Source organism: Symsagittifera roscoffensis, chromosome 6 (assembly GCF_963678635.1).
Source record: "Symsagittifera roscoffensis chromosome 6, txSymRosc1.1, whole genome shotgun sequence".
NCBI lineage: Eukaryota > Metazoa > Xenacoelomorpha > Acoela > Convolutidae > Symsagittifera > Symsagittifera roscoffensis.
In genome coordinates this window covers 19,999,122-20,009,258 of record NC_087067.1, presented here as the reverse complement: position 1 = coordinate 20,009,258, position 10,137 = coordinate 19,999,122, and the positions used below count along the sequence as shown (strand labels likewise).

At 33.3% G+C, this 10,137-nt stretch overlaps 1 protein-coding gene across 2 annotated transcripts; it reads right to left on the bottom strand.

Annotated features, from left to right (window-relative positions):
• Positions 1-3,051: 3,051 nt before the first annotated feature.
• Positions 3,052-5,602, bottom strand: LOC134848180 (uncharacterized). Of its 2 annotated transcripts, none has more exons than XM_063865550.1 (5): positions 5,488-5,602; positions 5,159-5,243; positions 4,506-4,687; positions 4,021-4,194; positions 3,052-3,683 (listed from the first exon to the last, which is right to left on the bottom strand). In XM_063865550.1, exons 1-5 carry the CDS (start codon positions 5,523-5,525, stop codon positions 3,347-3,349), a joined length of 816 nt encoding a protein of 271 aa, XP_063721620.1. In that variant the 5' UTR covers positions 5,526-5,602; the 3' UTR covers positions 3,052-3,346. The 2 variants fall into 2 exon arrangements, with proteins under 2 accessions (XP_063721620.1, XP_063721622.1); XM_063865552.1 differs by having other exon boundaries at positions 4,506-4,684.
• Positions 5,603-10,137: the final 4,535 nt, after the last annotated feature.

Sequence of the window (10,137 nt, the reverse complement as noted above, 5' to 3'; positions counted from 1 at the left end):
ATGAATTTACTACAATTTGCCTTTAGAATCGATATTCATTTTAAGGGTTAGATTGGAGATATTTTGGTTGAGAATAGTTGGTGTTTATAGTGAGAAAGGTTGTAGTGGCTTAAGAGCAAATTGTTGGATTGAATCTTAGAAGTTTTCGGCCTCTATTTAAACTTTTATTCGCAAATCTCACAATTTGTCGAAGCAAGCGAGAGGTCAGTTTTTAGCTTCATTATTTTTTCGTTACAGACATTCGTGCATTCGTATTTTATGAGTAGAGTCGTTCGTATTTCACTAGAAGAGTCGTTTGTATTCCTAATACTCTTGACTTTTGTCTTGCATTTTACTCGTCCAGCAAACACAGAGACCTTGTATTCTAACCAGGGTTATTTTGTATTCCTCAGTTAATTCTCGAAGCAAAATGGCAAACATTTGTGTCAATGATGTTTTTCCACACAATATTTGGCGATGTAAATTTGTTTTCAACGAATTTTGTTAAAACTACAAGTTGTCAAAATAATTGTCAAAAACTACAAGTTGCCTGATCATTAAATCATTAAATGTGTAGCTATAAAAACTCTGAAATCGCTGATTTGGGTTCATTATTGGACTCCCTATTCGAAAAAATCTGAATCTGACGTTAGCTCGACCGACGAGCTAGTTTGAACCAGCCGCGACCATGTCGAATCCTTACCTGAAGTAAATTGTTTTGACAATCAAATTAAAATTGAGACAGAGCTTTTGAAATTATCGTACCTTAAATTTCAGCAAACTGTTTTGACAATCAAACTGAAATTGAGACAGTGCTTTTGAAATGTTCTATCAATTTTGAATGATAATATTCCAAGCCGGTTCTCAAACGAAAAACCATCACGTAAAAAAATTGTAATTAGGTTTAAAATTTCTTTTTTGTTTGTTTCTTTACCAGAGTAAATTGCTTTTTATGTTATAATTATTTTTTGAAAATTCTCATTTTTTTCCTTTGTAACTCTCACCCCCAAACTCAATGTAAATTACAAATTGAAACATCGAGGACCTTTTAACACTATTTGGAGCACTTAGCGTGCCTGAACTCCTAAAATTTGGAATGGCTGCTAAGGTAAATAAAGTCCCGCTATCAGAAAACTTATGGAGCTTGAACAATTCGAGCAAATGGAATTTGTAATGCGCTAATGAAAAATGCAAATTTCATGGGCTTTCATCATCTCAAATTGACCAAGATTATACCATTTCCGAACCCGTAACTTCGCAAAAAAGGCTTAGAGAAATTTTTTTTTTTCAATTTTGAGCTTTGTGCATTGAAATCATTTAGATAGTATCAAAAAATTTTGGTGTGAATAAAACTTTCACAGCGCACATATACTGGTCCGAGCCATGAATATTTTAGCATTCTTTTCACTTCCAAAGTTTTTTTGCTGAAAAAGATGGCAGATAATTTGTTTTCTTTTGAACTCAAAGTTGATTTTTTCATGGGGGTAGAAAACATTTTTAATGAAAACTAATATTTCGATCACCGAAAACAGTCTGCTTAAAACCACTCTAACCAGAAAAAATCCTTTATGTTTCTCGGAAGATAATTTGATCTAAGGTACCTCCCAACAGTGTAAATTTAACTTAAAATCAAAATAAATTGGTTTCGAATGGTGCAAGGAAAAGTTTTTCGTTGCTTGTTCACCTTGTTTTTCTAAGATTACCACAACAATCTGTGGGAAAATTTTATACTAGTTCAATTTTTTTCTTAGTTTTATAAAATTGTGAAAATTTTGCCTTAAAATTTTTTAAACATTAAGCTTCTAAAAAAGCAAAAGAGCATTCAGAAGCTTACAGAGATTATAATTAGAAGTGTTTAGGCTGTAATGTGAAAAAAATATTATTTTGAAAAGAATCCATGTAAGACGCAAAATTTTTTTCTTAGGTCTCAAAGGCTCTTGTTTACTCTTAATGTTCTTAAGATTGGCTATAGAGCAATAGGAAACATATTAAATAAGGAAGATTCAGCAAACCAACCTCATTTTTTAATTTTTTTTCTCCGTTTTTTCAGACCTGATTTCAGGAAGAGCTCTGCATATTTTTTATTTCTAACTCTTAGCGTATATGTTTAAATATTATTTCTAACTCTTTAAATTCAGTTCAAGTGAGGTTTTCATACAAATTAGTGACAAAATTAAGTTTTTTTACAACACCATCAATTGAGTGAACGTCTCTAGTCAGCTCTTAGCATGTTTTTTAGGCGTCTCAAAGCAAGAAAAAAATAACCGTTGCTTATCGGTTTCGCCAAAAAACTTTTTCATTTAGTAAAAAATTAGCTTAATGGCTAACTTGAAAAGTAAGTAAGATAAAAATAAGATAAGTAAGAAACTTACAAAAACAAAGCAAAGGCAAAAACTTTTGGCGAAAAGTAGGAATTTTAGGGCGGTGAGCTACTTTAAATACGGAACGCTTTGATTATCAAATCGATCGTGTTTTCAACAAAAAATTTCCAATAACTGAAGTTTCCAATAACGTCTAAATTAAATTGACTTTAATTTCAAAACTGCAAACTGCTAAGCAGAGTACCGCCGATTCATACAGCAAGCGAGGTCTTAATGCAAACTTTGTGTTTGTTGCAATGCTTCTATCTACACTTCTTTCGGCCTAACTTTTTTGTAGCATTTTCTTAAAAAATATTTTTTGAGAAGTGTGGATGGCCTATTTTTCTTGAAAATTTTCATACATTCTCTATTAACTCATATATATATATATATATATATATATATATATATATATATATATATATTTCAAAACGGTATGAAACTTTTGATTTTTGTCTAATTTCGAGCGGGAAAGAGAGCGAGCATGCTTCTTTACGCTTAATTTAGGCCGTTTACAATAGCTTAATTATGCTTAATTTTAGTCTTTCTTTGCTTTCTTTTAGTTTTGAATATAATTCGTTTTTGGAGTTTCATTAACGTCATCTTGAGAATCAAAAACTCTAACAACTTAGAAAGTTTCTGCAAAAAAAAACTTTTTTTTTCGATTTATTAATGATTTTTGTAATGAAAATTTTCTTGGACCATAAAATTTTTTTAACAGTTAATCTTGTCATAAATTGTTTTCCGTTCAGGAGCGAATCTAGGAGTTTCTTGACTGGTGTATCATTTTAGTGTATATTGGTGGAAAGGCTACTTGTAAAAACAATTTAAGAGCTGATCAGCCCAAAATGAGTATCATAAAACAGGACCAAATGGGTAACCCTTTTGACGGAGGAGGTGCACAATTCCTGATGGAATGCGCCCCTCACCCTGCTTAATCTCCCCTGAGCTTAGGGTCCATAAGGCATGTTTTTATGACAATTGTGTTTTTGATGTTGGAACCATTTTTATTCATTGTTGTGTTCATTCTCATCTTCAATACTGCCGTTCTGACCCGCCTCTTCATCATTTTCGGACTGTTTCTCTTTCTCACTTTGGAACACAATCTTGCCGAAGCCAGAAATAACTTCAGACAAACTTGAATCCGGTTCATAGACCAAAGGCTTCACTTTGTCTGGCTTAGCTATGAGTTCTTTGAGCCAGTTAACTTGGTTGGAATAGTTGATTAGATCCTGACACAGGTTGCTGAAATCGGGATCGCTCATAGGGTTGTAGTTTCTAAGTCGTCCATTAAAACTGCTCTCTGTGATTTTCAACTCTTTGATGCATTTTTCGACAACGTTGCTGAAATAAATGAATACTTGGAAAATTTTGAATATTTGGCTTAAAACAACTGATTTAAACAAAAGATCAAAATTCCAAACTAATGATTTTTCAACTGTCTAATTAAACTGTTTTGAAATGAGTTACCACCGTTCATGAAGATCTTTAGGATCATTTTATATACCATTAAGCTTGCGAAATATTGTGAAATAAATAAATTATCATTAGTCATATTTGATATTGATATCTAAAAAACTCTCCTTGAGCATGACCAAAAAAAAATAAAAAACCGAGTCCTACTAAAACACTAAAAAATCACTTTAGATGTGATGCGATAAAATTTAAAACGAGTTTGGACCTGTCATCCTTAAGGCCTTTCAGTTTGGGCTTGGCAAAACCCGCCAGTTGAGAATTCAGACTTTTCTTCTGTTCTTCCAGTGCTAGTTTATGGCCTCTGAAATTGTTCACTACCTGGGCCTTGGCTCTTGCTCGACTGTGCTCAACAAACTTCAGTTCTCGCATGATTTTACCCCTGAAACAAAAAGGAATTTTTTCCAAAATTGAAATGTGTTTTATTTAAGTTTTTGAATCTGTTAAAACAAACCTTCTACGATACATAGCTCGGAAACTCGACTTTTAGACTTGGTTAGCTTTATTGCAAAAAAACTCTATGCCCAACTAAACCTGTTTATATCCATGATTTGTTTCTCTTTACACGACCCGCTAAAAACGACACTAATTTGAAAAGTAAAAAAAAACTTTTCGGTTTTGTATGAATATGGTCTGAGCATTCTGTGCTACTTGCACAGCGACCGGCTATCCTTGTTTTTAATTTCATTTTACCTCCTGTCCTTGCCCTTTTTAAGCCTGTCAGCTGTCATCTGTCTCATATTTTTTAGCTCATCTATCACCCCTTTGATGTGTTCCGCCCTGTGCTTCTGGCACAGAGTGTGGCCACAGTGGGCACAATGCATCGTAGCTTCCGACCCCTCGCCACAGTCCTCCTCTTCGCAGGGCTTGAACTGCTTCAAATATTCAGGGATGCTCAAAATTATCAGGCTTATAAATAAAAGAGCCTTTTAGAAAATTGATAGTGAATTGGCGGTAGTAACAGTTTGGTGGATATTGTTCAAAAATAAAAAAGATTAAGACCATTTATCCACGGGGGAAAGGACCAACACAAGAGCTGTACAGCTCATCACGGCGAACCGTTGTTGTGTCCCTGTTTAATTACTACATGCTATTTATTTGGTTGTTTTTCTGGGCTGGGTAATATTGCTTCACCCTCAAGCAACGAGCACAGATCATGGTGGGCCCCGAACATCCGACCCTTCAATTGAGAGCTGAGACGCAACCATTTCACCACCGCTATTTACGAACTAATCATTGCAAAAACCAATTGATAAAGCAAAACTAATTTATTTTACATCCAACTATCGATCAATTCAATACTTTTATGTTATTAATTTGTTAAAACTTCAAGTTTTTGAGCTTGCCTGTTTCCAAGGAGGCTCGGGGGCGTCACTTTTGGGGGTCAAAACAGTTTGCCGTCTATCGGACCCCTCCGATTGGTTCCTTCCTAATAATGGACACCAGTAATTGAGCCTACAGATTTAAATTTATTGAACACAAAGAGAATACAAATATGAAGACATAGAATTACAAAAAATATCCGAGGAATTTTCCGCCCAAAAAAAATCGGCCTTTTAACTAAAGAGATTAAATCTATTTTAACTTTTTTATAGAGTTACTCTTTTTAGTTTTAGTCTGTTGCTCAAAAATTTTGGCTTTATTGCCTGTAGGCTCAATTTTTTAGCCCTTTCCTGATCGATTTTGGTTGCTTGAAGTCCTTTGAGAAGCCATATGACTGCCAGTACTAGTAATAAAATAAATCGACTGTATCAAAATTAATCTACCAAAGTAATGCTCGAAACAGAGAAGCACAGATTGATTCAAAAATTTTGAACGTAATAATATGCATTAAGCGAATAAAAAGTGTAATTTTTAACGTTTGCTTGAGCTTTGATCGTGCTTCGTCAAGACTGAAGTCTCTAACAGTCTTATAGTATAGAAATTCTCAGCTCTCATTCAAAATTTTAAAGACGGCTTGTCACATAGTTAAGTTAATTCGTTTTATCAACAAGGGAAAGGGCCAACGGGGTGAACTGTTGTTGTGCCTCTGTTTAAGAAATACATGCAATCTGTTTGGCTATTTTTCTGGCCCTCAAGTAACAAGCACGGACCATGGTAGGCCTCAAACATCCGACCTTTCGATTGACAGGCGGAGACGTAACCATTCATTCTCTTCCCAAATATTGGTTGACCGACCCCAAATTTTTAAAAGTGCCCTTGGCGCCACAATAAACTAAACTTGATGGTCAAAATTTTCAAAAAAGCTCAAAACGCCCTCAAGTAACAAGCACGGACCATGGTAGGCCTCAAACATCCGACCTTTCGATTGACAGGCGGAGACGTAACCATTCATTCTCTTCCCAAATATTGGTTGACCGACCCCAAATTTTTAAAAGTGCCCTTGGCGCCACAATAAACTAAACTTGATGGTCAAAATTTTCAAAAAAGCTCAAAACGGCATGTTTTTCAGAAAACAAATTGCTGTACAGCTCAGTTCATTAACTGAGAACTACTGCTCTAAGCTTATGAACTGAACACAATTTGTTTGATAAATTTATCGTGAGATAAAAGTTAGGTTTAGAATCATCGAAACTTTGAAAGAACGTCGGAGAATTTCGCCACCTTAACATTGCTTTTAAAATGACCTACTTGGTAATTTAGCTGGCGCTTCTAATAAATTCAAAAAAAAAATCAATAAGGAAGATTAAGTTAAAAAAGCTGGATATCGAATGAAATCAAAAATGCGATTGCTAAAAATTGCAAACTTCTGAAATTAAATTAAAATTAGGGTACTTTAGAGGCAAAGCAAAAACTGAAACAGCAAACTGTCCTAGTAAAAAGTGGTATCGGAAAAAAAACAAAAAATTTATAACGGCTTATTGTTCGAAGAAACTGGACAACACTAGAGAAAATTTTATGAAAGAGGATAACGGCGACAATTAAAACTCGGAAATAAAAAACAAGTAAAAAAATGGACAAAAATTGAACAACCATTTTGTCAAAATCGGACCAGAGATGTCACTTTTTCTCATGAAATTTTTTTGTATTTTCTGTCTATTTTCGGATAAATGGTACATAGAATAACCAATCAGATCCAAATAAAACAAGACTGCTCGTATCAGGGCGAAGCCCTGAATGTTCCGACTGCCTTTTAAGGTTTTATGGAGCAGTAATAACATTAAAAAAATAAATGTTAATAAAATTTAAAAAAGTTTTTTTTTTAATTTTGAAATTTTTTGATGAAAATCATCCCCCACACGCCATTTAAAGTACAAAAAGATAGATTTAGCTTCTTGTAACCAATCAATTATGGCAAATAAGCTTCTTTTAACCAACTTGGAACGATTTTAAGACGGCTTAACTCTCCGCTTACGCGTTAATAGCGCGAAATATATCGCGCATTAATTGTCCCAAATTGGCCAAAATGGCAATCTTTAAACCCCCATAACTTTACGAAAAATGATCACAGGTGAAATATCTTTTCAAATTTGAGCTCAAGACAACAATACCTTTTGAATGATATAAAAAAATTCCGTCGAAAATGGCTAGTTAAAAAGTCGAAATTTGTCTGAAGAAAAAAAAACCCACCCCGAGCACAAATATTCCGTTACTTTCGTATCGAAAATCGGAACAATAAAAAGTTGTAAGCGGCACTTCACCAGGTTAAAATTTTTTCTAAGGTTCCTCAATTTGGTGTTTTATCAATGATAGTTTTTCTATATTGTTAGATTATTGCATAATTTCAAGCAAATATATTATAATAAATTTTTTTCTACCAAATATTGACTTGCATGGTAAAACCTGGTTTAACTATCTATATCTTCAAAAAAAATTAGTTTTTACCCAAAAAGCAAAACCACGATGAACTTTTTCTGTGAAGCAAGAAAGTTTTATCCCATAGCAACTAAATGTATCATATTGTAAAAAAGTTCGAAATCAAATATTTTTTTGTTTTCGCTCTCTGCGGATTGATTATAGGTCGTTGTGAGCACCAGTATCTGAATATATCACTAGATTTGACGGCCACAGACAAAAAATACTTTTTATGCAAAACAATGAATGGAACCTTCGAAAAAATGCTTTTTCGTTCATGAAAATTGAATGACAAGTTATAAACTATTTTATTTCTTTGAAATCAAGAAATCACGTTATGAAGAGTTTACGAAATGCCAAATAAAGTAGCAAAAATTGTGAATTAGACATAATCAACTGCAGTTGTCTTCAAAAAATGAAAAACCATCAAAAAAAGCAAATTAAAAATTAAAAAAAAAATCTTTAATTTTTTTCGCGGAATAATGTTGTTTTGATTTATCAAAAAATTTTTTACCCAAGGAAGAGCTAATTGAACTTTTCAAAAGTAATTGTTCTGGATTGAACTACGTTTTTTACTGCCTAAATTAAATATTTTTCATCATAAGACCTTCCCAGCATAAGACACTTTCCAAAAAGGGCCTAAAAACGGCGTTCCTAGGCTATTCTTTCAAAAATGTTTTGCCTGCAAAAAGTTTGTCACAAATGGGTTTTCATGGGATTTTGAGAGGGCTTTAATCTTTTAAATTTGTTTCTTCTATTTATGGAAAGTGTATAAGCGTTTTTTATGTCACTAACAAAAACTTCAGAATTTGAGAAAAAATTACAAAATCGACGAAAAATTTTTTGAGTAGTCTCCACCATTGAAAAGCTTACTTTTATGCCCCAACAAATATTTTTCGAAAAAAGGTAGTTTTTCATGCCATTTTGCAAATTTTTGCCTCGCGTAAGCCCAGGCATTATTTTTTCAGATATTTGAAACAAAAACCTAATGAGTTTTTGAGTGAAACGAGAACTTTTTTGTATGTTTAATATGGTATGATAAATTTAATTTTGTTAAAGATCCAGCCACAATTTTCAGCAACTGAAAAGCATAATACTTGTAGTCATAAGCAGAAAGTTGTGCTTTTTTTAATTTTGAAAAAATTCTGTTTTTTAAATGACAAGGCTAATTTGCAAATGCAGTTTCTCTGCGAGATTTCTGCCACTTAACTTTGAGTTCTTGTTTCATAAAGTGGGCTCTTTTCCAGTTCCCCCCTTTGATTTTTGGTGAAGTTCATGGCTCTTTTCCAGTTTCCCACTCCCCTCGTAAAATTACAAAAAGTTGTTCATAAATTGTTCACACGGCAATTTGCATGTTAGAAATGTTGTAGAAATTTGTTCACCTGTTCACGCTGACACGTTTTATTGCAGTTTATAACATCAAAAAGTATTTTAAATAGACTTTCATCTAATGGATTTCAGAAAAAATCAAAGGGGGGGGAACTGGAAAAAAGCCAAGTTCATAAAAGGAAAGTCTATTTGAAATTATTTTTCATGTTAAAAATTGCATGAAAACGAGTCAGCGTGAACAGGCGAACAAATTTTCACAACATTTATAACATGCAAAACGCCGTGCGAACAATTTTAAACAGATTTATTTTGCTATTTTACGAGGGGAGTGGAAAACTGGAAAAGAGCCATAAAGTGTTTGGTTATTGTGCGTTAGGACAAACACTAAAATTTACAGGGAAACTCTTAATATTAATCATGTATATACATATAATGTATGGAAAAAAGCTATAGTCATAGATTTTCATTTATGGATCAGATACTAGTAATACAAATCAATTTATCGAAAAATTCTAGTGATTCATTCCATTAATGGAAAAATGCTAGTCTTGCTAGTTTAGTTTGGTTTTCTTTCTTCTATGACTAGCATTTTTCGTCAACTCGCGCAATAGTACATTTCATTTCCAATACCAATTTTTAATCTTTGATTTCTGTCTCTAATAATAAGTCACGTGCTGTTTCCTTGATTTTTGCTTGATATTTTCTCAAAACAAGACTAAGATGAATACAAACAGTCAAATGTCCTTTCTGCTTCTTTTTCTGATTTTAAACTTTATTGCACCCCTGATTTCTGTAAATAAAAATGATCACAACTTCCGCAGAAATACACCTGAACAAAAACTCCGAGCGAAACTTGGTATATCATTTAAGTACGAAAACTTCACCGAGCGCATTAGGCGGAGTGACAGTTTTTCGGGCCATCGCAGTAAACTTCTGCTGAAAGCGAGAGACTCTTTTACCGTTTCTACAACAACAGTTCTTATTTTAATTTCCCACTGCTACGTTTTTTCAACGTCCTCTATCTACCCCTACCCGCAGTTAATTTTTTTTTGAAATTTTTAAAAATAGAATTACGTCAAAATTTAATTAAAATCATTATACCATGAAGTTATGCTTGATTTGATAAAAAACGGTAAGACAATCAAAGCCGAAATCAACAACAACAACGAACTTGCCTTCCAGTGAGTATGGATATGAGAAC

Coding starts and splice junctions, on each gene's coding strand:
- LOC134848180 (XM_063865550.1), bottom strand. CDS start 5,525: ATGGCTTCTCAAAGGACTTCAAGCAACCAAAATCGATC. Junction 5,244..5,487: donor TCAAGCAACCAAAATCGATC/AGGAAAGGGCTA, acceptor GTGTCCATTATT/AGGAAGGAACCAATCGGAGG. Junction 4,688..5,158: donor CCGAGCCTCCTTGGAAACAG/GCAAGCTCAAAA, acceptor GAATATTTGAAG/CAGTTCAAGCCCTGCGAAGA.